The sequence below is a fragment of the Mustela nivalis genome (genome assembly GCF_964662115.1).
Source record: "Mustela nivalis genome assembly, chromosome: 9".
NCBI classification, from domain to species: Eukaryota; Metazoa; Chordata; class Mammalia; order Carnivora; family Mustelidae; genus Mustela; species Mustela nivalis.
In genome coordinates this window covers 79,319,533-79,347,277 of record NC_139028.1, presented here as the reverse complement: position 1 = coordinate 79,347,277, position 27,745 = coordinate 79,319,533, and the positions used below count along the sequence as shown (strand labels likewise).

Genomic DNA, 27,745 nt, shown 5'->3' with positions numbered 1-27,745 from the left:
GGCCTGAATGACCTTGAACAGGTGATTTCTCTCAGACATCTGTTTCCTCATATGGAAAAACTGCCATGCTGACCCATCCGTTGAAATACTGTGTAGCTGTTAGCAAGAATGAGGAAAGTCTTTATGAACTGGCAAGGAGAGATTTCCAAGATGTAGTACACGAAAAAGGAAGGGCTGAAGAGTGTATATAGTAGGGCTCCCTGAAGTGCAAAAAGGGGCTGAAGGAACTCCAGGAGCTGAGAGACCACAGGGGTTACATGTTGGGGGAGGGTTGGGAGTTGGGGGCTCAGGAATGGGAGGGGGCCTCTTTAAAGAGACGCTTCTCTTGTTTTATTAACTATGAGATTGAATTACTGATTGTTTTTAAGAAGTGTGAGAAATGAAAACTCAACCTGTCTTTACCCAGTCACAAATGAAAGCAGAGCTGTAGACACATGCTATCCTCTGTCTTAGCATTCCACCAATGCCCCAGGGCTCAGGAGGAAAATCCCCGCTTCCTTCCAAGGCCCACTGAAGTATGGCTTAGTCAGGAAGTTCCTTCTTAGGTCTGACTTCATTCCCTCCTGCTGAAATATCTAGTACCACCTCCCTAGTTCCATGTAGCTATCAGTATGTACCCTCAGCTCCCCCTGGGGCCTCACTTGGTTCCCTGGGTAAATTTAAGCCCCACATACTCTCCCCCTGAGATCTGGAATGGTTTGGGATTACTTGGTGGGGATGACAGGCCCACGGGTCCTCGTAACCATCCTGGGAAGATGAGATATGAATGGAAGAAAAGCAAGGACACAGAGAAGAGGCTTCCTGTCCTACTTCCCCTCACCCTCCCCTGTGCACAGCCATCTCCCCTTTGTCCAGCTGCCCTGTCCCTTTACACACACACACACACACACACACACACACACACGCAGAATAACCTATTTGGATCTCTTTCCTATTCCCTTCCTTGTCCTTCATGGCCTCATCCTCTCCCTGGTCCTCCCAGGTGAGTGCCCACGCCTGCTGTCACCATGACGACCATTCACCACCAGCAGATGCTGCAGGAGCACGTGTCCATGGAGTTCTCCAGCTCCACCACCCACATGCAGACCTTCTCCCAGACAACCAAGATCGTAGGAGGCAAGTACAGTGGGTGGGAGGGGGGATTGGGAAAGGGCAGCCTTTCTCCCTCCACATCCACCCCCTGGGTGGATGCAGGCTTTGTGAATGCCAGGCCATCAAGAGTCCGAGATACAGAGAGCAGCCCTCTCCTAACCTGCGCTTTGATAAAGCTTCAGCCAGTGGGATGGTTACCCACAGATCAGATCTTCTGGAAAACAACTTAGGAAAAGTCAATCACGTGAATGTGTATGAGTGACTGATAAACTTAATTGCTTGAGGAGATCAGGGCCATGGTCAGATAGATGTGTCTCGGATGGCAGAATTACAGGCACAAAGGAAGTTAGGGAAATAACTACCTTCCTAGATCTGAGTACTGCTGACCCTTCAGAACCAGGTTTATAGTCACCAGTAGAGAGAAGATGAACACATAAACAAGTGACCTAAGCTTCCAGGCTCTCAACCCTTGGGGACCAGACTTGGGGGGAGGGTGGATCCAAGGGAAAGCTGAGAAATGGTCTCAGAGCAGAACAGATTGTTTTAGTCATGTCTCAAGTGGAAAGGGATTAAAAGATGGCCGGGAGCCAAGATATCCAGTATCTCCTCCCAGTCACTGCCCCTCCCTCAAAGTCCTGGAGGGGCAGAGGCCCTCCAACTCCTCTGTGCACAGAGGCAAGGGCCAGATGAACTCTCCATAGCAACCCCTCCTGGTCAGTGAGGCAAGGCAAGTGCAACAGCTGGGACTCGAGAGCAGAAGTTGCAAACTTAAATCATTCTAGCAGTAACTCGAAGCCCTGGTTGCCCATTAGAATTATCTTAGTGCAGCAGGCAGAGAGGAAGGGAAAAGAAAAAAGAGCAATACGTAAGTCTGACCCAACCACTAAATCAGGTGTGCTTTTGTTTATTTGTTTGTTTTTCAAGCTCTTCAAAGATCCTAGCATGCAGCCTGAGTTTAAAACCACTGGCCAGTAGGGTCTAGGCAGGGAATATAAATGCAGAAAAAACACTGAGGTGGACCACAGAGGCCATGCCCCACCTAAAGGGGCCTATTCACCCACTGACTGTTGCCATATGGGTGTATGAGCTCAGTGTTGAGAATCCAGAAATCTGAATTTTTATGTGAAATCTCTCAATTTTTAGATCTAGGGCACCTTTTTGTTTAACCATGGAAAAGGTCAAATACATACATCTGCAGGTCAGGGGCAGCCCACACACCGCTTGAATGAGACCTCTGATTGCTATCTAAAAGCAGAGCTTCTTAAGACGTTTTCTCACATCTCAGTCCTTCAGATTAGCGGGGATAATGAAGGCGCCTTCTTCACTGGGGTATTGGAGAATTAGATAAAATAATCTCTCAGATGTGCTTAGCACCGTTCCTGACCCAAGGAAAGTGCTCCGTGAATCCGAGCAATTCGTTTTGATTGTCAGCTCACCAGCCAACAAGATTTTCTGTAGTTTAGGCTGAAAATACAACTTTTTATTTTCCAAATATAAAATTACCCTACCACATTGAATACACTCTCTCAGATAAGGAGATTCACACATATAGCCCCTCTGGAGGGGGAATGTTTCCTGTCCCTCACTCAAAAGTCACTACTACTCCCATAGCAATGAATGCTGAACCACAGAAGGGCAGGCAGAAGGCCTACAGCAGAGTTTAACTAAGCTACCAGGCCTCCCAAGCAGAAAGCCTTGGCCCTTCTTAAGGCTGCTGGGGGACCAGAACTTCCAGGAGAGAAGCTCAAGAGTTCAAGAAAACCCCTGGGGGCGCCTGGGTGGCTCAGTGGATTAAAGCCTCTGCCTTTGGCTCAGGTCATGATCCCAGGGTCCTGGGATTGAGTCCCACATCGGGCTCTCATGCACATCGGGCTCTCTGCTCCATGGGGAGCCTGCTTCCTCCTCTCTCTGTCTGCCTCTCTGCCTACCTGTGATCTCTGTCTGTCAAACAAATAAATAAAATCTTTTAAAAAGAAAAGAAAAGAAAAGAACCCCCCCCCAAATAAGTCTCCTTTAACAAAACAAAAACAAAAAAAAAGAAAGAAAGAGAAAAAGAAAGAAAAATTAGGACCCAATAATGTAGTCCAACGAAGGTTAGAGGAGTTGGCTCCCCCCAGTGTTTGAAACTTGCCATAACACAACAACCCGTGGACTCGAAGCCCTCTTTTCCTGGCTCAAGTCCCAGCACTGGCCTAAAATGCTCCATTGTCCCGTCAAGAAAAGATCAGCCCTCCAGTCCCGGGCTGAGCTCTGCCTGGAGCCTGTTCTGACCTCTCGCCTGCCACCGCAGAGGAAGTCGTGACAAGGAAGTCCTCCAGCACTGTAGAGTTCTTCAACTTGGTCACTCGGAGTTCTAACATCCCTCCGGGGGAGAGCGTCCCAGAGTTCGTGGAGAAACCTCACCCTGTCACCGCGCCTGAGGGTGTGTAGCTCCCCGTGTCTCTCCATGCCCCTACCTGCTTCCCGTTCTTCTCCCTGTGCCCCAACCAGCACCACCACCCCACAGACCACCCCCCACCACCAACAGTTCGCAAAAAACGGCCGCAACAGGCTGAGGGTCCCTCCCTGCCAGGGTGGCCATGTGATCCCTGGGGAGGCAGGGTGCAGGCAGAAGGTCCAGCCTGGAGGCTAGGAGGTGAACTTGCGTCCCATGCCCACTGCAGGGGATAAAGCCGTGTTCCGAGCCCAGGTGCAGGGGAACCCCAAACCCAACATCTCCTGGAAGAGAGAGAGCGGCATTCCCATCAAGGAGTCGGCCAAGATGTTCTACGACAGCATTAACAAGGAGCATGTGCTGAAGGTGCGGGGACCCAAGCCAGAGATCCAGTTATGGATGAGGCCAGAGGCAGGGACCCGAGGTCATGCCACAGCCTCTCTTTTGGACAAGGGAGCCACAACAGTGACCTGAGAACTGGGCCATGGGAGAAGAGGTTGTCATTGCCCTAGAGGAGAGGCAGGATAAGAGAAGCCAAATGAGGAGCTGGGGTGTTGCTAGAGTGAGCAGGGAACCAAAATCAGACGAGGTGAAGCAGGGCTGGGGTAAAGCCAAGGAGGGGCAGGCCCCACCGGAAGAGACCCAGCTGTTCAGGAGAGCAAGCCTAGAGGGAAGTGGGGCAAAAACTGTGGGCGTGGCTGGAAGGGGCGGGGCCGTGGTGGGTGGAGCCAAGTTAAATCGTGGCAGATCGGGACAGAGGGAGGAAATGAGCAGAGCGTTGGGGTAAGGGTCAGGGTTCCTGGGCTCTTCAGGGGAGTCTTCCAGAAGGCTCCCACTAAGGGCTGATCATCTTTAGATCTAACTAGCTTCTGCAACCTTTAACTCCAAACCATTGAGGAAAAGGAAAGATGGGTCATCCAGAGACTTGTCCCAATTGGTCCTGCCAGGACTTACTATTGTGAAGGGCAGAGTCTTCCCTCTCCCCCACAGACAGAACTTTGTTCTTTCCCCTCCTATGGTACCGTTACTGGACCTCCTCTCCCTGAGAGACTCCCTGGAGGCCCCCCTTCCCTCACTAATGGCCTGACTCTAACACAGCTGGAGCCACTGACCTCCGATGACTCTGACAACTACAAGTGCATCGCAAGCAATGACCATGCAGATGCCATCTACACTGTGTCCTTGCTGGTGACAGAAGGTGAGCCAGCTCCCTCCTCCTGGCCTTTCCTCTTAGGGACCAGACTCCCCCTGTCTGACCCTGTCCATCTCTCTGTCCTCAGGTCAAGAGATAATGGATTTCAAGAAGATGTTGAAGAAGAGGTGAGAATGGGAGGCCCCTCTACCTGGGGTGCTGTCCCTCCACCCTCAAGGCTAGAGCTTCTTGAAGGCCTTTCAGTAGGGCCTTGAGTTAATGGCCCAGGCTCCAAGAACCATGAAGTAGGGAGGGGATCTCAAGGTTAGCAGAGGCTGAGTCCAAGCTTGGAACCCACCTCCTCGCAGGGCACCTCCTGCTCCCAAGAAGAAGCAGAAGAAGGGAATAGGTGAGAAAGAGATGTTGGAGATTTTGTCCAAGGTGCCCAAGAAGGACTTTGAGAAGGTCTGCATGGAGTATGGCTTCACTGACTTCCGGGGGCTGCTCAAGAAGCTCAAAGAGATGAAGAAAGTGGAGGTGGAGGTCAGTGTCCATAGTGGGGCCAGGGTCTGCAGGCCGGGGTCTGGGAATGCTAGTGCCTGTGTGTCTCCCAGTGGCAAGGCTTCTCCACCCTGCACACAATGCTCAAAGAGCAGAAAAGGAACTTGCCTTCCTTTTACTTCTTCTCTCTCCACTACCCCCTAATGGGCTTCCATGGACATTGGAGTCAGACACCCTTGGGTTCAGATCCCAGTTCTACTGCCTTATTAACTATGTGAACTTGGGCATCTCTCTGAACCTCAGTTTCTCATTTGCAAAGTGAAAATTCTCCTTTCCTCTTTCACTTCTTTTTGAGTTGTCATCATTCATTCACTCAACCAGCTTGCACTTACTAAGCATCTACAATGGAATTAGGGGACTTAATGGGCCCCATACATAGTGACGGTTCCACAAATGGTGGTTTATTTCTCACCATCCATCATATCTGTCTCCCCCTAAGTCTTGCAGGCTTTCAGTGGCACAGATTGGGGGCAGCACAGCTATCCAACCAGCCTAGTCATTTCTCCCCAGACCTTTAGGGGGCTCCTCCAGAATTGGGTTAACAGGCTGCTCAGACTCCAGATGTCCCTGATGCCTGCCATTTTATTGTCATAATCTCACAGACCATCCGGATTCTGAAGCCCCTGGAAGACATAGAAACCAAGATCGACACCACTGTGGTCTTTGACTGCATCATGGAGCTGAAGGATCCCAATATCAAGATGACATGGATGAAGGTGGGGATGATATGAATGCCCCTAGGCAGGGCCTGCCCTGGCAATATCATTTCCTCTCTGCACCTCCTCCCTTCACAGACCTCCCTCATTATTCATCAACCAGGTCCTCTCTTCCATCCCAGCAAGAGGATGCCTCCTGGTATGACTGAAACTGGCTGGGAGCTGGGCTCTATTCTTAGCTGTTCCATCACTTTGCCTTTTGATTTGACACAGTTACCTTCCTTTCTCTATGCCTCAGTCTACCTATCTGAAAAGGCTGGGTTAGGTAATCCTGAAGGTCACATTTAGAGTTCAGATCTCACGGGAAGCAGGGATCCTGGATCCCACTGAGCCAGATGATGAGGCTAAAGAGATCTCAGGGGTCTCTGATGTGTCTGAGGATGGTAGAGAGGAAGGTATGGCACCCTCCAGCTCCGGCTGGCCTTGGGGAACTGAATCTCTGGAAGTCTACTCCCAAAATCCTTCATCAGCTTTTCTACCCATTTCGTGAGGCAGGGAAACGAACCACTGAGGATCCAGTACTCCCTAGGCAAGTATGATGTGAAGCAGATGGGCACCAAGTACATGCTGGTTATTACCAACGTGAACATGAACGACGCAGGCACCTACAGCCTGTCCGTGGGTGACAAGCAGATGAGAGCAGAGCTCAAAGTTCTGGGTATGGATCTGGGCATCGGGGAACAAAGAGGACACAGTCAGGGCTGAGGGAGGAATAGCCAGGGGTGGGATCCATGGGGATATGGGAGAGAGGCTTGTGGGGCTATGTAGTTGAAGACTGCATGGGGATGGTCATTAATGGAGGAGGGAAACATGGGAGAAGACTATGAGGTAGGGAATACCATGGGGCCGGGTGGCATCATGGTTAAGTGCACAGTCTCCTATGGAGTCTAGTGGGGTTCAAGTCCCAGCTTCTGTCACTATGAGCTTCTGATTTGGGACAAGTTATTTAACTTCTATTTGCCTCAGTTTCCCTATCTATAAAGTGGGGGAATAATAGTAAAATCTACCTATATGGGAATTGAATCCATTCATATGTGCAAATTGGCTAGAAGAGTGCCTGGCACATATTGGAACTACGTAAGTGCTTCATAAAATTGCTCTGTTAATGTTACTGGGGAGGAGACCAGATGAACTTCATGGGAGGGAGTCACAAGCAGAATGCAAGGAAGGATGTTTTCCCCCATTGTGGGCTACAGGAGGCCAGTGACCCCTGAAGCTCCATGCCCCCTTCATCACTCCACCCCTCAGGAGAGACCAGGGCTTCAGCACAGTGACTGTCCCTCTTGCTCTCCCATAGATGAGCCCCTGAAGTTCTTGGGAGAGATGAAGCCAATGAAGGTGACAGAGCGGCAGACGGCTGTATTTGAGATCCGCCTCTCCAAGAAAGTACCTAACTTTGTTTGGAAGTTCAATGGGAAGGAGCTGAAGAGGGATGACAAGTATGAAATCACAGTGTCTGAGGATGGTCTGACACACACGCTTAAGATTAAGGATGCCAGACTCTGTGATGCCGGCGAGTTCTCTGCGGAGGCAGGGGACCTGGTACAGAAAGCCCAGCTCAATATTGACCGTGAGTGCTTGGGCCAGAGCTTGCGGGGTGGGCCTCATGCCACAGCCACCTCTGTGCAGGCAGTCATCCATCCATCCATCCATCCATCCATCCATCTGCCCACCTCTCCTTGCAAAGCCCTGTGATGGGTACTAGAAAGACAGAGGGTTCTCTTCACTAACTTCTGGGGAGGTAGGTGTGAAATGGAATTAGTACATAAGTTCTCAAGCAAGGAGTCAAGACACGCTGTGGTTTTATCAGCTGAGAGAGCGTGGGTCCAGAAATGATTAGCCCTTTTGGCTCTAATCTCATATATTCTAGCACATCTCTCTTAACCGCTTGCATTCTTAAATGAGAGCAAGTTTGGAGAGTTACACATGGTGGTGGGTACACCCAGAAGCATGCCACACATGTGAACGGCACTTGACATGTGTGATGTGGATCATCATGGCTGTGATGGAGGGAGGCACAGAGGTTGTGGGAACCCAAAGAAGGGGCACCACGAGGTGAGGTCAGAAAGGATGTTATGAGGCGATGGCCAAGCTGCTTCTTACCAAGAAGCACAAAAAGGAGTTCAGCTTTCAGCAAATGGGGAAGAGAGGAAATTCTCAGCAGAGAGAAGAGCATGTGTCAAGGCCCAGACACCAGAAAGACAAAGCAATTATGGCCAGAGTTCCAAAAGGGCATTAGAGATACCGCCCGCCATGCTGTGACAAGGCAAAAGTTGTTATCCCATTTTATAGACGAGGAGACTGAGGTTCAGGGAGTGATTGCATTGCATAGGGTCAGCAAGCAAGGAAGGGCCAGACCTGGAACTCTCCCTGCCAGTTACCTCTGTGGGTCACAGGCTGCACACATGCCACATCACAAGTCTCTGTGTTTCTGGAACCAAAAAGAGGAGCAAGGCAGCAGGTAGCTACGGAGAAGGGATGTCAGAGACTGGGTGCACATCTGGGCCTATCTGTCCACAGGCATCCCCATCAAGTTTGTGAGAACTCTAAAGAATGTACGTGTGAAAGAGAGGGGCCGAGCGTGCCTCGAGTGTGAGCTGACGTCCAAGGACGTGACGCTGCACTGGAAGAAGGACGGGCAGCTGCTGGAACGCAGCACCAAGTTCAGCATGAGCCATGAGGGCAAGCGAGCGGAGCTGGTCATTGAGGATGCACAGCTCAGTGACAGTGGCGAGTACACCGTGGTGGCCATGCAGGATGGAGACCCCACGGAATACTACAGTACTGCCATGGTCACCGTGGAGGGTACACACCCACCCTGTCAATCCCCACTGCTCCATCCCCCCGACAGCCTCGCCATCTAGTCCCCTTCTTCAGCTGAGCATCCCAAGTCACCACTGACCATCCCCCCGTGATAAGCCCTCCTTGGCCATTTCCCAATGCAACTGACTTTTGCCCAACTTCCCACCTACTTGCTCCAGTTCCCCCAATCATCCATTGACCATTTCCAAACCTCCTGCTAATCATAAATTATTTTGATAGAGGTGGCACCCCAGCCCCTTCCTTTAGCCATGGCCACCAGCCATTTTCCTGCGAGTCCCTTCCGCCCCCAGCACCCTAAACCAGCCCTGCTCCCTTTCTCCCCAGAGCGTCTGGCCACGGTGAAGAGCGGCCTGTCCGACGTGCACGCGGCCACTGGGAGCCCGGCTGAGCTGTGCGTTGTGCTAAACGACGAGAAGGTGGAGGGCGTGTGGCTGAAGGACGGCAAGGAGGTCTGAGGCGAGAGCTAGAGAAGGGGACCAAGGAGGATAGGGGTCGACAGGGCACACATTTGCACTCACACTCACCCCTCGCCCTTGCCCCGCTCCGCTGCCCAGATCACGGACTTGCCCGGCGTGCAGATCGTGAAGCAGGGTGCAGTGCACAAGCTCATCTTCCCCAACATGGGCCCGGAACACGAGGGCAAGTACACATTCCGCGCCAAGGGCGCAGAGAGTGAAGCCTCGGTGTTCATTGCAGGTAAGGTCGCTGCCCCTTAGAAGCAAAACTCAACCACGCCTGGCCCTCCCACATGCTCGGAGCTCTTCCCAGACCCCAGTGGGGCCCTCCTCCACCCCTCGCCGCCCCGCCCCCATTCCTCCTGGGCGAGCCTGTGCTGCGGCCCCACAGATCCACCTACCATCGACCCTTCGGTGCTGGAGGCGCTAGCGGCACACCCCGTGACTGTGAAGGTGGGTCACACGGCGAACATCAAGGTGCCTTTCCGGGCGAAGCCGCTGCCCAAAGTGACGTGGTACAAAGACGGCGTGGAGGTGACGGAGGAGGAGCGCGTGTCCATGGAGCGCGGGGAAGATCAGGCGGTGCTCACCATTTCAAAGTGCGTGCGTGAGGACAGTGGCCTCATTCTGCTCAAGCTCAAGAATGACCACGGCACAGCCACAGCCACTCTGCACCTCAGCGTGCTGGGTGAGGGCAAGACCCTGGCGGGGAGGGGCTCAGGGCACCAGCTGCTGGGCGCTGGGGGTGTGGATAGAGCTGGAGCTGGGAGTTGAGAAAGGGAGTGATTTGCAGCCAGAAGCCCGCAGGTTCTGATTTCCTAATTATGTGACCTTGGGCGAGTCACAGAAAGCGAGAACCTTCTGAAGCCTCAGTTTCTTATCCTGCAACAGGATGACTTGGTTTTTTGTTAGTTGGGTTGTTTTTTGTATCTATTTCAATTGAGTTTAAGGCACGTAGGAGAGTGCAGGACACATCATAGACAGAGGTTGGATTTAGGGATAGAAGTGAGGTGGGTGGGGAAATTCTGGGGCTAGAAGTGAAATGGAGTGAGGGGAGCTGAGATAGGATTGGGAATAAAATGAGGTTGGAAAAATGAAAGGGATTTGGACTGGGTCTAAACATAAAGCTAAGGAGAGAGATGAAGAACAGGCTTTAGTGAGCTCAGGGTGAACCTGTAACACACACACACACACACCCCATGCCATCAAGCTGTAGAGTGAGAAAGTTTGGGTTTCAATTCAATTCAGCAGCATGACTGAGCTCTTCTGTGTTCTCAGTGCTGAGGACACAGCGATGGAAGTGTCCCAGCAGTTTCTCAACCCAAAAGAGATGAAAACTAGCAGGCATGTAATTTTAACATAAGATAAACTATTAATACCAGAAAGCACTGGAGTTTGGAAGCGGAGAGGAGGGGGAGATCTTATCTGGAAGGAGAGAAGCGGGGAATAAGCTGAGGCAGGGGCCCCTCCAGTTCCCAGTCTCCCCACTGCTAGGCAAGTGAGAGTCTCAGGGGGCCAAGGATCCAACTCTTTGGGCAAGTGTTACAAGGAGGGGCAGTAAACACAGAGAAGGGCAAGATCTCTAGAAAGCTCCGAATCTAACTATCCCCAGTCTGGCCGGACCTCTGGCAGGTGGGATAAAGCCTTTCGGATCCTTCGCTCCCATTCTGATGCTGTCTTCTGTCTTCAGACCGTCCCAAGCCTCCCCAGGGCCGGGTGGAGTTCCTGGAACTCTCGGGGAACTGTGTGCACATGAAGTGGAAGGCCCCGAAGGACAACGGCGGGCGGCCTGTGACACAGTTCATAGTGGAGCGGAGGATGGTCGGCAAGAAGTCCTGGATTAAGATAGGCGAGGTGGACAGCAAAGTCACAAACTTCTCCACCAACAAAGTAGAAGAGGGGAAAGCCTACCAGTTTCGTATCCTGGCGGTTAATTCAGAAGGAGTGAGCGACCCCCTGGAAACAGATGAAGTGTTTGCAGGAAATCCCATTGGTCAGTGACATAGCCCCCCTGCTCAGTGGGCAACTCAGAAGTCAGGATGGGGGTCTTCAGACAGTGAGGAATGCTAGTCTGGGGGGGGAATTCTGGGTCACCAGAATTCTGGGTCACCTCTGTAGCTATCCTATGAGACGGATGGAATCCAGAGTAAGAGCAGAACATTCTGGGCAGAAATTCTTGACTTTTCCCACTCAGATCTCATGTAAAACACACTCTCATGTGTATATCCAGAACTGCATTCGATTCCAGGGAAATGACTCCACTTGTTTCTCTATTCCAGAAATCTTCCCAAATCCAAGTGGAACTGATGTAACTTTAGAGATAACCTTGATTCTATTCTTTTTCCCAAAGACAATATTAGCATTTTAATTATAATGTTAATTAACTGCTTGCTACACTCCTCCCAGTTGGTCTCCAAGTCTCCAGGTCTCCATGTGTCAAGAACATTAAGAACTGTGGCACTGAGAATGACACAGTTTGGAAGATTTGAGTTGGTGATTCTCAGTCTTGGCCACACAGTAGAATCATCTAAGGTTTTGAAAAACGTGCCCATGATTGGCCTCCACCCAAGGCCAATTAAATTAAACTATCTGGAGGTAAAACCCAGACATTGTTTTTTGGTGATGGTATTTTTTTTTTTTAACTCTCCACTTGATCTTAATGCACAGTTAAGAATCATTGGTTTTGTTTTGTTTTGTTTTGTTTTTTTAAAGCAGAAGCCAGAGATCGGCATAGAGTGGGTAACCATCTATATGCTCCCCATCCTAACCTCTGACCTCTGTCTCCCCCCAGAGCCCCCGGGTCTTGCCTCCCAGCCTCAAGTGACTGATGTAACCAAAGACACCATGACCATCACATGGAATGCCCCTACTCAGGATGGGGGAGCCCCAGTGCTCGGCTACATTGTGGAGCGAAGGAAGAAAGGCAGTAACCTATGGGTGCCAGTCAACAAGGACCCCATCCAAGGTGAGGTCCTAGGGAGAGAGGCCCAGGAGGATCAAGGGAGGCTTTGCTGGGTGGACCTATGTACCCCTGCCTGACCTGCACATATTCCATTCCCCAGCTCCTTTAGGAGTTTTTTGTTTTTGTTTTTGTTTTTTTTTTTTAAGATTTTATTTATTTATTTGACAGAGAGAGATTACATGTAGGCAGAGAGGCAGGCAGAGAGAGAGAGGAGGAAGCAGGCTCCCTGCTGAGCAGAGAGCCCGATGTGGGACTCGATCCCAGAACTCTGGGATCATGACCTGAGCTGAAGGCAGCGGCTTAACCCACTGAGCCACCCAGGTGCCCCTCCTTTAGGAGTTTTAATAGCATCCCATAACTCCCTCTTCCATGTCCTCTCACTCTGTGGTCTCCCATCTCTGGACCCCTGGCCTCATGACCCTTCAAATTCCCATTTCAGACACCAAGTGCACTGTGGATGGTCTCCTGGAGGACACAGAATATGAATTCCGAGTTATAGCTGTGAATAAGGCAGGCCCTGGACAGCCCAGTATGGCATCCAACTCAGTGGTAGCCAAGGACCCTGTCAGTGAGTAGGGGGCTGCGAAGCCCCATCACATAGCAGAATTAGCCCATTCAAGGTAGACAGTGGATTTCTCCTCTGGGAAAGTCTAACAGGAACAGGTTGACCCCTTCGCACAATCTCCACTTTCCAGGAGCTTCCAGCCTAAGAGAGGGACAGCATTCACACCCAAAAGAAAACCAGCAAATTAAGATTGAGAGTCAGGGTCAGCAAGGAGGCAGGGTAAGGGGAAAAAGTTATCAAGCTCTTGAGTATTTCTGGTTAGGTAAGGTGGTGGACGCATGTTTGAGGATGGGGTAGGGCTCTATGGTAGATGGTTGAGAGGGAGGTGAGTTTAGGAGGTGGGATGGGGGTACTGGACACAAATGGATGTGGTGGAGGGTGTAGGGTATGTTGAATTTGGAGGGTACTGACTTCAAGGGTGAAAGGGTAGATCCAGTGAGAGAACTGAACTTGGAGGTTGTTGAGTGTGCAGGGCTGGTATGGAAAGTGTTACCTGGGAGCTGGAGGCAGAGGTGGTGGAAGTTAGATTTCGGGGGTACTGAGTGTGGGAAGTGGGTATGGGATTGAGTGCAGAGGAGTCGGAAGGCTGACTGGACATCTGTGCCCCCCTCCCACCCCAGAACCCCCAGGCCTGGTGCAGGGTCTGCACGTGTCTGATTCCTCCAACTCCAGCATCTCCCTGGCCTGGCGGGAGCCTGCAGAGGGAGACCCACCCTCCGGTTACATCCTTGAGATGCGGGCGGAGGACACGAAGGAGTGGTCCAAGTGCACAAAGATCCCCATCTCAGGCACCTGCTACACAGTGGGAGGCCTCACCGAGAGGCAGAAATATTTCTTCCGAATCCGGGCTGTGAACGAGGCTGGGGTTGGGGAGCCCGTGGAGCTGGATGAGGGGGTCCGTGCCATGCCACCCCCAGGTGAGGATGCAGAGGGAGCAGGGGCTTATGGCCCAACATCCTAGCCCCATACTTTCCTCTCTGGGACTTCAGCCCACAGGGGAGAACTGGGAGATGCTATGATTAAGAAGTCATCCGTACTTGTGCCTGGACGGGGCTAGAGGTGACCTGTCCCACCCGCCCCCAAAAAAACCCTACTCACTGTATTCGAAGTAGTATCTACTGTGGGCCAAGGGAGGTGTTAGAAATACAGAAACAAGTAACAGGACCTGCCCTAGAATCTTACACACTATTGGGGGAAGACAAAGGAGGAACAACTAAATGCTTCACAGTGTTGGGGCTGCTGGCTCTCTCTATATGACCTGTCATGGGAGCATGGAGGAGAGGCTGGGAAAGGCTCTGGAGAGGATTTAAAGCTGAGTCCATGGCCCCACCTCTGTCTCCTCCATCTCACTCAGCTGCCCCCAAGTTTGACCTCAGTGCCCGGCTGAAGAGTCACATGGTGGTTCGTGCTGGGACAGCCCTCTGCATCCATGCTGCCTTCTCTGTGAGTCATTCCAGACCCTGGCCCTCCGTTACCCACCACTTAGCCAAGATGGCTGCCGTAGCTATCATAATCTCTGTGTCTGCCCCTTGCCAGACCCCTGACACTAGAGCCTGGCAGGAGACCCCTGGCCAGTGGAGTGGGAGAGGGCCCGCCCCCAGGTATCACCTGGGTGACCCCAGTGCCATCTCCTGTCACCATGCAGGGCTCACCACCACCCAACGTGATTTGGCAGAAAGACGGCATCCCCACCAAGGGCCGGGAAACCATCACCAAGGGCAAAAACCACTCCCAGTTCCTTATCAACAGCACCAAGCGCTCCGACTCAGGCGTGTACCGCATCTTGCTCCAGAATGAGTTTGGAGAGGCGTACTATGACGTCCACGTCCGTGTGGCAGGTGCGACTGTGGTTAGAGACCTCAGGGAGGCACCCTTGCACACACTCCCGAAACAGAGCTCCCCACTGCTGCCTGAGTTCCTGCCAAAATAAAGTCAGGCTGAAGGTAGTAAAAGTTTCTCTCGTGCCACACATCAGGACTGACTGGCCTTTGCCTTCATGAGGAGGTTAGTTTCCACCTTGTCAGGATGGCCAAGTGGTCTAAGGCGCCAGACTCAAGCTCCGCTGCCACCTTGTCTCAATGTCCTGGAGCCCTAGAGGTATTGAACCAAGACCAAACCCTTGTTTCAGTTTCTGCACTCATAGCTGATGAGCTTTGGAGACATATGCAGAGTATGGTTGGCAGAGAGAGAAAGCAGAAAATGGTGGGAGGCAGGAGGGGCAGATGGAGACGAGTCAGTTAAAATTTGGAGTGACCTCATAGTGAGGGCTAGAAGCTTTATAATCAAGCCTTAAACCCCTAAGGGATGAAGGAATAAACTTTTATTGAACAGTTCCTATGTGCCAGGCACTTTACTCAACGTTTCTGGGGGAGTTACTGTTAGCCCTATTTTGCAAATGAAGAAATGGGTCCCAAAGTTTACAGGGCTGGTACCTGGTAGAGGCTACATGAGGGCTGCTACACCTCAGAAATAGTTCTGACTCCAAAACACTCCAAGAAGAGACATCCCCCATTCCATCTTTCACAGGGCTTGGCAGGTGGCTAGGGTCGGGCACAACTCTTCAGGCCCCCGAGGGTGGCTGATGGACCTTGTGGCTGTTCCAGATTTTCCGCGGCCACCCACAAACCTACAGCTGTATGAGGAGGTCCCCAACACAGTGACTCTGACCTGGAACCATAGCCCTGACGTGCAGGAGGACAGTGAGGCCCACTATGTCATCCTGAAGCGGGATGCCAGTACTGCCACCTGGTTCACGGCAGCCGATCACGTCTTCAGCAACAAGTACACGGTGACAGGGTTACTCCCTGGCAGGAAGTACTACTTCCGAGTGCTGGCCCGGAACGAGATCGGTGACAGTGACCCACTCGACTCCAAGGACACCTGGCTCGTCAACAAGGATAAGAGTGAGTGTTGGGGGACTCAGAGGTTGGGTTATATCCCTGATAGCAGGGATGGCATAGGCGTTCCCGGAGGTACCCAGGATTTGAGGTGAAATCTAAGAACCGCTGAGGTGGAAAGGCAAATTAATGTCAGGGATGCTGGGAGGGGAAGTAGCCATCCTGAAGCCTGAAGAGGGTACTTTCTGGATACTCTGAGGGGTGGGACTACCGTGAGAGTGGGGAGGTGCCCTTGGGGGCGGGGGTGACAGGGGAGGGCAATCGGTGTGGAGCTGAGAGGGACCTTCAGAGCCGAGGGGTCCACGAGGGTGAGGACTGGGGAGGGTCTCCGAGGATGACATCCAGGAAGGAAAGGGGTTAAGGGTGGGGATAGGGTCGGAGAAGCTTGAAATGAGGAGCTAAATGGAGGTGAGGGGAGACCTTGGAGGCTAAGAGGACGCTGGGGAAAGCCTGGATGGGCAGTTAACAGCCGGATAGCAGCTTGGTTTGGAAGCTGGCAGCTGGCAGCTGGCAAGAAGTTAGGACTCCCCAGTCTGGAAAGGCGTAAAAACCCAAATGCGGGCACCTGGCTTTGATCGTGGAATTCTGGAGTGACAAGGAGTGGGAGGGTGGTGGAAGGGGAACCTCGGGCACACCATTGTCAGGTCGGGGCCCCAGAGTTGACAGTGCATGAGAATGTAGCCCAGGCCACCCGGGCTTGGGGAGCTGGGTCTCTGGGGCGCCTTGGGAGCTCTCAGGGGCAGGCGGCAGCTTGACTCCCAAGCACGCTCACTGTGCACCGCATCCTGCCCGCGCAGTCGAGGACCTGAGTGCCAAGCTGAAGCCATACGAGCAGAAGGACTGGCGACACGCGCCGCGCTTCCTGATCCCACTCAAGCCGCACATGGTGCTGCGCGGCCAGGACTGCACCATGACCTGCGCCTTCCTTGGGAACCCGCGCCCCACGGTGACCCTCTACAAGGGCGACGTCAACATCACGGCCAACTCCAAGTTCTGGTACAACTCCACCAGCGGGGTCTGCACGATCGTCATCCCCACCTGCACGCTCAAGGACAGCGGCGAGTACAGCGTGCTGGTGGAGAACGAGCTGGGCAAGGACCGCAGCAGCTGCACGCTCACGGTGTACGGTGAGGGCGCCGGGCCGTTCTGGCCGGCGGGCGGCAGGGGGCAGGGAGGCGTCCCTGCAGCCCACCAGCTCCAGAGGCGCAAGATAGTCCTCTCCTGGTGCCGTTTTTTATTTCCTCTGCCATCAGGTGGTGTAAACATTCACCCACTGGCCATATATGGTTCCTCTCTCCCATCCTCTGCATGTCATTTGTTATGTGCCTGGCCCTTGCAGACGTGGGAGTTTGCAATTCCTCAGCAAACCGTAGTTTGCCACCCTTGGTGGGCCTAGACATGCCTTTGAAAAAGATGCTGGTGATTAGGCCTAAACCAGACTCACCAGTCACAGTCTCTGTGACAGGTTTCTGGAAGGAATTTTTTTGTTCACAAATTTTGACGAGTCATTCATATACACAACCAAGACCAAAAACTACTGGTCTAGGGTAAGGAGAGATGGGAAGTACAAACGGGGGAAGGACTGAAGGGGACCTAGTGGAGACCCTTCCTCTGCACAGGTGTGCCACACCTCTGCTCATGTGCACACATGACGGGGAACTATCTTGTTTTCTTCCTACACACTCCACTGTCTTCACAACTACACAGCGAGTAGCAGGAATTCTCCAAAAGCAAAGCTGCCCTGTGCTGCTCCTTTCTTGCTGTCACTCCCTAACTTTTCCATAACCCTCTTGAGTAAACCTCAACCCCAAGGCCCTCCACCCTGTCCCCTGCCTCTCACATCTACTTCTCCAGCTTCATCCTCTGCCACTCCCTGAACTCTCCGTGACAGTCCTTTGGTGTCCTGTTGTAGGTGCCTTTCTTTGGGGAAAGTACCACGCCCTGGTGCTCTGTCCCTCAAGGACTCAGCTAGATGCTAGCCACTGAGATAAGGCCTCCAGAGGGTCGCTCAGCTGTGTGACAGAACTAGGCCAGGGAAGGCACCGTGGGAGACATCCAGCTTTCATTCCACAGCTAGAGAAATCCCTGACAACTTAATTCTGGTTGTAAGCACGTGGGCCCAGAGCCCGGGTTCCACCGCTGTCCGGCCGTGTGACCTTGGCAAACCACGCTGAGCCTGTTTTCTCATCTGTTCCTCAGGGCTGTTTGGAGGCTTACGTGAGATAGTGCGCAGAAGTGCCTGGTACAACGCTTGGCAAATGTTAAGGGCTGAGTAACTGGTAGCTCTTGGCCCCACATGCTCAGCTGACCTTGGGAGACGGGCCTTAACTGCAAGGCCAGCAGGTTGGAGTTTGCCTTCCTCCCTAGCAACACGAACACTGACCAATCCTTGTTTTGCTCTTTCAGACAAAGATGACAAGTCCATCCTAGCATCAGTCACTGAAAGTCTGCAGAAGTCCAAGTACCTCATGTGAGCTCCAGTCCAGCCCAGGCTTCAGGAGGATGTTGGGATGTGCGGTTTCGGGGTGGGCCCATCCTGTGTGTGGCTCCAGGGAGGGCAGCCCTGTTGGCTCTCTGGTGTTTGTTGATGTTAAAAGTCAGCGAAGGCATGGGACAATAAATTGACTAAGCTCAGCCCTGCCTGTTCCTGAGGGTGACGTGCAGCAGGGACCAAGGACATGGACTTGGGCATTGATGGGGACACATGGCTCCAAGAGCTTAGTCCAAACCCAGTCACAATGGGAGTGACCAGCTCCTTCCTGACTGGGCCTGCCTCCTGCTCCTCTGCAACGCTGCACCCTCCTCTCCCCTCCCGTCCCCTCCCCTCCCCTCAGGGCAGGGGAAAGCAAGACCTGATAGACTTCATCCTGCTCCAGGTCCCTCCCTCCCATTTTTTCACGAGGTAGGTCTGTCATCAGAGTTCTGGGATTTGAGGGGGTCAGGGCCTTGCCTCTTTACTATCCAGGGTTCCCACTTTTTGACACTTAGTGCATCTCAGAGCTAGAAGGAATTGGTCGTCCAGCTCAGTAGGTTTCAAATTTAGGTTTTATAGCAGAATTCTTCCTCTAAAAGTAATAAATCATAAATACTGGACTTCAAACAAGGATAGGGGGACCTCTGAGCCTCCCTCCTCTACTTATTCTTTCACTGTCCCCCACCAGGTGTCTCTGTAAAAATTCTAGTTTGGAAATCACAGATTCACCCACCACCCACATGGGACTGAGCCTCCTCTCTCCGGGCCCCACAACTCCACAACCTCTCCACTAAGGACATATTCACCACTACCCAAGGCTTCCCTTTCTGCTTCTGGGTCAGGGCACTGCCCATTAAGATGCAAATGCCCCTGGAGTGGAGTGACTCCACTCCATTGTTTGACCGGGGCTTCCCATCTCAAGTACAAATCAACCAATCTAATCTCCCTCCTCCCTGCTGTTTAACTGAGCCCACAGTCCAAGGAGGAGACCCTTGAAGGGAATATGGATCATTCTGGAGCACAAAGCAGGTCTGGGAGGAGGTGGGCAGCAGGAGAGGGCCGGGGTAACTAAGACTTACCAAAGGTGCCAGGCACCGGTGCGCAGGGGAACGTATCAAGGAGAAACTTGGATGGTAGTAAATACTACCCATCCCCCATCCTCCTGAACACCATCCTCACCCGGACACGTGACTGGGGAAGTGAGACCCACTCCAACCAGCACCGTGTCACCAGAGCCAGGGAGACCGCCTGGCGCCAAGATGCACTGGCCAGGACTGTGACCCAAGCTGTAAGGACATCCAGGGCCCCTGGCACCATGTCCCCCAACCCCTCCCCTCCAGGACAGGCGCATGCCACACAGGCGGACAAGAGGACAGCCAACGGCCCTTGGTTTTTATTTAATTTTTTTTCACATGAGCAGCAAAGGATGGAGTTGTCCCATCCTTGCTCCTTTTGCATTGAATGTGCCTTAGGTCTTATGACCCTAGAATGTCATTGGAGCCCCCTCCTCTGGCTCCCAGTGCAGAAGGGGCAGACAGAAAAGCACTGATGGAGGCAGGGTAGGGTCCCAGCTCTCTAAGCCAGGCTCAGCACCCTCTCAGCAACTCCCTGAGGCCCTCTCCCTATAAGACTTAGACAGCAGGACAGAGACAGATGGCACAGTAAGACAGACAGGCTGGGGAGACAGACCACATACACATAGACTCACATACACACATACAGGCTGGCCCCTTCCTTTGGCATGGTTCACTCTAGCCCTGGGGACAGGGTCTAAGGGTGGTGGTGGTGGGCCTGCACTCTGGGCTAGCCCCTGAGAGAGATGGGACCAACTTAAATCCTTGGTCACCCAAGCTCCCAGGCCAATGAAGTCCCTAGTCTCACCTACCTCAACAAGACGCCCCTACACCTTCCCACCCAACACTTAGAAACGGAGATTGTTCAAGTAACAAGGATAGATGAAGGAAAGGGAGACTCCACCCTCATCCAATCTTCCCAACTAGGGGCCTGCAAAAGGGGCTTCAAGCCCTGGGTTTGGGTCATCTCAGCTCAGACTTCTCTCTTCCCTCAACTCTGTACAGATGAGAAAGAGCAGGAATGTGTAAGTCAGACTCTTCCATCTAGTAGAAGTGGGGGGAGGTCAAGACATGGAGCACCATCACCCTCCAGAGGGGCTTTGACAGTCCCGGTGGGGTTAGAGGTGGGGAGAGGTCTAATTCCGGCCCTGGCTCAAGGAGAATTAGGCTGGCTCTTTTGGGCTCTCAGAATTGTTTCAGACCACGAGCTTTGCTAGAGAGATCCTTTTCCTGCTTACCCCCTCAAACTTGTACATTTTCCAGGTGGTATCTGCTCCTCCAGCTTGGGCCTACAGCCATCCTAACCCAGTTCTTGCAGGTTCTGGACCCCTGCCCCAGAAGGAGAGAGGGGTAACCAGACCCTGGCCCTTCAGTTGGCCTTGCTCTGTCTGTAGTCTTCCACTGGCTCCCGGCTCTCAACGGCAGACAGGGCGATGAACATCTGGGCAGCATAGTAGGTAGACATGATGAGTGCCCTTGCGTAGGGCACCGGGAAGCAGAACTTGCTGAGGGCGATGGTCAGGTCTGAGATGATAAAGAGCAGCGCACCACTGCCTGCTGCCAGCTCGGTCCAGCGCCAGGCTGCCCCGACCAGCCGGAGTCCTGCCACAGCCCGCCAGCCCATGAAGCCGATGAGGGCCACATAGATCCCCACCAGATAAGTGAAGGCACCTGAGAGGCATGGGTAGAGGATAGCATAGCACAGGCCCGACAGCACTGCCATCACCAGGCCTGTCCGAAGAGCCAATGGCCGCATGCCAAAGGCTGAGGCGTAGAGCACGTGGGTCACAGCAAACATCAGCAGACCTGGGAGTGAGAGGGGATGAGGGGATGCTGAGGGCGGGCTCAGGGGAGTAATGAGTAACGGGGTGGGGGGGTTAGGAGGGGGGTGTGGGGATAACCCAGCAGCTTTGGGAAGTCTCAGGGGTGGCAGGAAATGCACAGAGGTAAAGATACACTCTCCCTTCCCCTGAGAAACTCTAGAACTGATAACCAGATCAGTGCAAGGGAAACCTCAGTGCAAGGGCCCCACAGTCTTTGGCCTTAGAACCCCTCAGATTCACCATATTCTTGTTCCAAAGCTCCCTCTCCCCAGTCCTTGGCCACCTAAGACCCGCTAGCACCCAGCCCCAGGATTCCTCCCAAGCAGCTACTAGGGCAACTGACCGTGCATAAAGTAACCCTGGTCCTGCCAGATGAGGAAGGCATCACCTAGAGCAGAGAAGACGAGCCCCGCAAAGATGCGGGTGGCACTGGGATGGGTCAGCAGGAATCCTAGGCCATGGGCCAGAAGGAAGAGCCAGAGGCAGAAGATGGGCAGGCACTTGATGAGGGCGCTGACCCACGACGGACTGGACGAGGGCAGCCAGAGCACAAAATACACGCAGGTGGCCTTGAAGAAGGGCACCAGCTTGGGTCCCTCACTCTTCACCTGGAGGACACAGGACAAGGGCAGCACTCAGCACTTGGAACTCGGAAGCCCACGGAGGTGTTCAGAGCCAGCACCCTCAACCCAGACATATACCCCAGAGCCAGACCTGCCTCCCAAGCAGGGAGGAATGACCCCCAAAACCCAGTTTGGCCTGTCCCAACCAGCCAGCAGAGTACACACATTCCCATCATCACCCTGGGGCTTAACCAATTAGGAAGGGGAAGGGCTCCACTGTTCTGCTGCCCGTGTACCTTGACCCAAAGCAGGACCAGAATGGTCACTCACTAGGCAGAAAAAACATAACTGGGGATAAAGTCCCCTCCTGCAAGCAACGCTTCTCCCTTCCTGGCTCCTCCCTGTCCTCCCCAAAGATCTTTAACCCGTCTCTGCCAGCATCAGCCACCGGCTATCTGGAATGGAGTGGAGTCAGCAGGAAACCACAGAGACGCCACAACTAGCCAACTCGTGATCCTCCGCAGTGGGGCCCGGGCACAGGCTTAGGGCCCTGGCAACACCCGGTGAGTGCCAGGAATGTGTGAGGGTGAGCCCTCAACCCCCACAGGCTCTCTCCTTGGCCAGCCTGCTCCTCAGCCTTCATTCCAGCTGTCCCAAAAGGTACCAGCCTCAAGGTACCATCAAGAGCAAGGAGAGGAGATAGGGATGCTTGCTAGAGGACGATTTCAGGGATCAGGGAGTTGAAGGGGCAGGGTGTCTCTTGGTCAGTCTCATTTCCAAGAAAATAAGAGCAATTCAAGAGTTCATCAAAAAGAGAGGCAGGAAGCAGGGGAGGGGTTCTCTTTCCAGCTTTTGATCTGCAGCCAGCAGACTGGCTGGGAGATGTGGAACTGAAAGGGGGAAATTGGAGCAGCTGACTTGGCCTCAGCCAGATTAGGGGGGAGGGCAGCTAAAGAAAGGTATGTCCGAGGCCACTTCAAGTACTCTCCAAACTGAGGGAGGGGGCTACTGCAAATATTCTGAATCTGTGATCCCCTGAAGCTCCCCCTTTTTTTGGGCTTCAGGTACAGGGTCTCTGTGGGCGATTCAAAACTCCTGAGGTTCCCTGTATACATACACTCTGCCCAAAATGATTGTGCCTCTAGCTGGGTGAGCTGTCCAGCACAAGGCTCTGGGAACACACTGATTCCCAGACTGCCAGTTACCTGAGGACTGATCAGACTGTGATGGAGGAGGCTGGGAAGAGGCAGATGGGTAGGTCCAAGGTCCAAGCCTGCCCTTGCTCTGCCACGGGTGAGAGCAGGGAGAAAAGATGACTAAGTTCCTTCCTATGGAGATCTCCCCTATCCAGGCTCATTGGGGTAAGGGCATGGGTAGAGGAGGAAACTGGAGCAGATGAACAATCCCGCAGTCCCCAGTTCTCCCCAGCAACAACCTGCCAGCCCTTGGAAACATCAACGTCTGCTCCATACCCCTCCCCCAGCCCCATATTTCCTGTAAGGAGAAACAGGTCGTAGAGTAGTAGCAGCTGGCGAGACTTTTGACAGAGAGAATCCAACACTAGAAGATGAAGGGTGGGGAAGAGAAAGAAGTTCGAGTTGAGAAGTCTTAATAGGAAGAGTGGTCAAGAGAGGAGGAGCCCTCTTCCTCCAGCGCATTACCAACGCTGCATGGACTCAGGGGCGTCCCCTCTCGCGCCCCAGGCTTGTTTATAGGATGAGGAGCGAGAGGAAACAAGTTTGGCCAGGATTCCCAAGAGGTCCCAGTCACCCTCCTGCCCTTCCCCGCCCTCTCCCACGCCTCCCTGTGGTCTGCCCACGCAGAACCTGGCGGCCAGCTGCTGTCGCCTCTCTCTCCCTGGCGGCCACCCCGCCGACCCGCGTCGGACACACAGACATCAACAAAGTCACGCTTCCGAGTCACGTGCCCACTGTTTTCCTCCCTCCCCCGGGCGGGCGGGGGCTGCGTGGAGGAGGGGCGCCGCGGATCCCGGGTGCGGGGCCCAAGACAGCGCCCACCTCCCCGCCCGGGGACGCCAACCGCCGCGGGATCCCTGCCCTTCCTCGGCCTCCGACGGCCTGGCCTGCCGCAGCCCAGTCCCCAGGCCGGTGGGCTCCGGCCGCGCCGGACACTGGCTCGCTCGCTCGCTCACTCACCACAGTGACCGGGGACACCATGGCGGCAGCAGCGGCGGCAGCGGCTGACACTCCGCTCCGGGCTGCAGCGGCCAGGACGCGCCCGCGGCCAGGTGAGCAGGCGAAGACGTGACAAAGCCCCGGGTGACGGACAATACCTCCCGCTCGCCCGGCGCTGGGATTTCTGTCTGCGATCCCCCGGACGTCACGGCGCTCACCGCCAATGAGAGGGCGGGGGGCGGGGGGGGGGCGGGGCGTCCGAGGCCCCGCCCCTCCCGGAGCCCGGGCCTGGGCATCCCGGAATCTGACTGTGACACCGCCCCCCACCCCCCCACCCCCCACTCCCCACCCCCAGTGAAGACCGAGGTTGGCTGAGAGTCAAACACATTCCTGTCGTGGGCCCACGATGTAACCCGGGGATAAAAAGCTGATTCCCTTCAGCTTTTAAACACGCGGTTTACTCGAACATCGGGTTTGTTTGTTTTTAAGATTTTACTTATTTATTTGAGAGAGAGAGGGAGCGCACACAGAAGCAGGGGGAGTGGGAGAGGGGGAAGCAGACTCCTGCTGAGCAAGGAGCCCCATGTAGGATGTAGGGTTCGATTCCAGGACCCTGGGATCACAACCCCAAGCCCAAGGCAGCCTCTTAACCGACTGAGCCAGCCACACGCCCCACACCCAGACATAGTTACAATTAGACCCACAGCCTTCATTGTGTACAAACACACATGCAAATGGACACAGTGGTCAGCGTACATAGCACCTTCAACATGAAAAGAGACACCTCAATAAGTCCAGAACAACCCATAGACCCATTGGCCTCACGTATATACAAACATATACAGAATCACAATTACCCTTAGGCATCAAACAAATATGTAGACCTAAAACCACCAGTGGCAGGTGGACACACGTCCTTCAACATAAAGAGAGGCAGAGATAGGCACACCTCCAGACCACAAATACTTAATTGCTCTTAGGTACATACCTCTCATAGCTCAGACACAACTGTAACACAAGAACACACCAGGAATGACAGACCTGAGGACCTCAGGCCGACCTGAGCATACTTAAGGACCCACACGAGTAGGAACTAGCTTTGCCAAAATCCGGCTTAAGAAGCTTGAGTGTCAAGATAACAGAGACTAATTTGCGACACATTACAGACACATTTGCGACTGGACTTCATCAGAACCGTGGGAATTCCATGGTAAGTAGTTAAGTGAACAGGGATCTCTGTTCCAATTTGCCAGGTCCATGTTGGGCGACTGGGTGAATCAGCTGCCCTCTCTCAGCTTGATTTCCTCATATATAAGATAAATGCATAATCTCTAAGCTTTCTCCCAGGCCATCATGTTGTGTAGGACAGGGAAGGAGTGGGATGCTGATGTCATCCTGGAGGCATCCTGGAGACAGAGATTTCAGATACTTCTCAAAGGATGGCCTGCGGTCTTTCTGTAGGAGAGAAGGCGCCACGTGCCAGGCTTTGGGAATTGGGGTTGGAGGGGGATAACCAGCCCTAACTGGCCTCAATTAGCAGCCAACAAGGAGTTTTAAACATCCTGGACTGACACTGTTGCTGCACCCGAACCTGGTGCTGGGCCAAGAGAAGCCTACAGCTTGCCTTCTGTGAGCCCCTCCCATAATGGGCCCCTTTCTTTTTCTTTTGGGACCAGCCCAGCTTTCCCAAAGCCTGTGCTGACCTAACACCCAAGTGGAGTGGGGAGCAGCCCTCTTTCATGATAGAATTGACAAGCAGAGATTCAGAGGCAGGGGCACTAGAGTGAGAATCAAGACTTGGGATTGGGGGTCACACACAGCCTTCTCCCATCGCCTTCAGGCCCCTTCTGTGTAGGCCCCAGGGGGCAGGGAACTCTGCCTGCTCCACTCTCTTCCCAGCCAGGGGCAGTGGGGAGACCTACCTTGCCAGAATGGGAGACTATAATTGCTACCTAGAGGGCTTGGTGCCCCCAGCACGTTTACATCCCTTCCTACAGTGTCCTGCCTAGAAAAAAAAGCCTGGATTGAAAGTTAGAACTACTGTACTTGGTGCTAGTCCCTCCTTCTCTGGGACTTACTAGCTCTATTAACTGGGCACGTCACTCCATCTTTGGAGCCTGGGTTTCCTCATCAAAAAATGGAGAAATGGAGAATTTGTTTTCCAGCCAAACCCTTTAATGTCACCTAAGGGATAATTCTCAGGGCGAGAACAAGTCAGGGCCTTCTTCCCTTCCCTCGAGGTTAGTTTCCCTGTTGACAAAAGTGAGAGGATGGGGCTATAAAAGTGGTTCTCAACAAGCAAGGCCTATCAGAATTTCTTGGGAAGCTTTTTAAAAACCTAGATACCCTCGCCCCATCCCAGACCTACTAATTAAGGGGCACAGATTTTAATAAGCTTGGCTACACAAATATCCAAATACAGAAAGCCCGAGACGTAGACTTGTCATCTGTGGGGCCTCAATCAATGTTTGCATCCTCAGCAGGAAATGATCACAGACATAGGTCACCTGCAAAGCAGAGGCATTTCTCCCCACAGTGCTGGTTATTCTCTGTCCTCTCACTACCCAGTTCCGTTATCAGCCCTTCTCTCCCCTGCCCCAGAGGCTGACCTCTATGATTGTGTCACCTGGGCTCACTTGCCCTCTGGCTCCTGATGGAGTTTGGTTAACAAGAGACAGAGGCAGATCTGAAGGTGGAAGGAGGGTGTGATTGGGGATCCCCACCACCACCACCAGCTCGCTGGGCTGAGCTCAAGTTCTGGCAGTGGCTGGGCTCTTCCGTGGCCCAGGCCTAGGCAGGGCAACTTCCTCCTGCTGCCGCTTGTCTTTAGGTGGGTACCCCTTCAGTCCTGGCTGGTTTCCTTAACCTGCCCACGTCTCTACCAAGAGCCATGACCTTCTCTTCTGTCATATTCTTGAGGGTACAAGCACCCTGACTGGTAGAGTTACCCACAAAGCAGAGGTGTTCTCCCCTTCCCAAAAAGAAAGCGCTTATGACATTTCATGTCTAGGGAGAAGATTTCCTGTTTGTTTCAAAAATTTTATTTTACTGTTTAGCGTTTTTACATTGAATTGCATATTGCAGGGAGCAGAAAGGGGGGTAGGGCTGCCTGAAGTCAGGTATTCCTTCCTCTGTGTACCCGAAATGACCTGTTAGCACAGCCTTTTCCTCACAGCTTTGTAATTGTTTTCTTTACTTGTCCGTCTCCCTGATAAGAATGTGAGTCCATCCATCCATCCATCCACCCAGCAACTGTTTACTGAGCACCAACTATGTGCTACCTACCATATTAGATGTGGGGGTTTAAACACTGCAGTAAGATACAGGCTCTGTCCTCATGGGACACACAGCTCAGTTAAGGCAGGCAAGTACACCATTATCATGTAGTACAGCAACTGAAAGAACTGAGGTAAAAAAGCATGTTTCAGGTGACATCAGAAAGATGTCAGAATCATTCATTGTGCCTGGAGATGCTGAGGAAGCTGGGGCTAACTCCATAGGAATGAGTTGGTCCTTACTGAGGAAATGGAAATGGAAATGGCAGTCATGTTCTAGGCAGGGGGACTTGCATGTGCACAGAGGAGCACAAAAGACACGCTGAATTCAGGGAAATGCCTGCAGTAGGGGCATGAGCTGGAAAGTGAAGAGTGACCCTGTAGAAATAAGCATGATCCAGGTCAGAATGGATCTGAATGTTCTGGCTGAGGAGTCTGGTCTCGATCGATGGATGACAGTAAGCTAGGTGTTTTCTGTTCCCTAGCTTCTCTGATTGTCCCCAGATCTCACGTGTCAGATACATGGATAATACATAGAAATGGTGACCGACCATCATTCTGGGCCTCTTTCTCCTATGGGCCTTCATCTAACCCAGTATTTCCTCCATCTCTGACCCCCATGGTTTTGCCACCAGATGCTTTGTTCTCATCTGGTTTGCTCCACTTGGCATGGTAATCCAGCTCTAAATTGTTTACCTTATTCTTGAGAGATCAGAGGAGATCAGATGTGTTCACTGTGGTATGGCCATAGACAATTGCTTACCTT

General features: G+C 53.0%; 2 protein-coding genes across 4 annotated transcripts; one reads left to right on the top strand and one right to left on the bottom strand.

Moving 5' to 3' along the window:
• Positions 1-1,007: 1,007 nt before the first annotated feature.
• On the top strand, positions 1,008-18,270 carry IGSF22 (immunoglobulin superfamily member 22; the record flags this gene model as incomplete). The annotated part of the gene is made up of 22 exons (XM_082747341.1): positions 1,008-1,125; positions 3,383-3,514; positions 3,756-3,892; positions 4,625-4,724; positions 4,807-4,846; positions 5,027-5,201; positions 5,822-5,935; positions 6,431-6,593; positions 7,233-7,505; positions 8,456-8,740; positions 9,083-9,207; positions 9,313-9,454; positions 9,605-9,901; positions 10,904-11,206; positions 12,005-12,178; positions 12,615-12,743; positions 13,361-13,657; positions 14,095-14,183; positions 14,386-14,578; positions 15,344-15,643; positions 16,435-16,764; positions 18,044-18,270. 22 exons carry the CDS (start codon positions 1,008-1,010, stop codon positions 18,109-18,111), a joined length of 3,984 nt encoding a protein of 1,327 aa, XP_082603467.1. The 3' UTR covers positions 18,112-18,270.
• Positions 18,271-19,473: 1,203 nt separating this feature from the next.
• Positions 19,474-24,015, bottom strand: TMEM86A (transmembrane protein 86A). 3 transcript variants are annotated; one of them, XM_082747329.1, is made up of 3 exons: positions 23,863-24,015; positions 21,350-21,614; positions 19,474-20,989 (listed from the first exon to the last, which is right to left on the bottom strand). In XM_082747329.1, the coding sequence occupies exons 1-3, from the start codon at positions 23,998-24,000 to the stop codon at positions 20,553-20,555; spliced, it is 840 nt and encodes a 279-aa protein (XP_082603455.1). In that variant the 5' UTR covers positions 24,001-24,015; the 3' UTR covers positions 19,474-20,552. The 3 variants fall into 3 exon arrangements, with proteins under 3 accessions (XP_082603455.1, XP_082603457.1, XP_082603456.1); XM_082747331.1 differs by having other exon boundaries at positions 23,726-23,996; XM_082747330.1 differs by lacking the exon at positions 23,863-24,015 and adding an exon at positions 23,396-23,719.
• Between the last annotated feature and the right edge of the window lie 3,730 nt (positions 24,016-27,745).

Excerpts from the sequence above, each read along its gene's own strand:
- TMEM86A (XM_082747329.1), bottom strand. The coding sequence starts at position 24,000 with ATGCCCAGGCCCGGGCTCCGGGAGGGGCGGGGCCTCGGACGCCCCGCC. Across the intron at positions 21,615-23,862 it reads CAGCGCCGGGCGAGCGGGAG|GTGAAGAGTGAGGGACCCAA; the intron begins GTATTGTCCGTC and ends TGTGTCCTCCAG. Across the intron at positions 20,990-21,349 it reads CCAGGGTTACTTTATGCACG|GTCTGCTGATGTTTGCTGTG; the intron begins GTCAGTTGCCCT and ends TCTCACTCCCAG.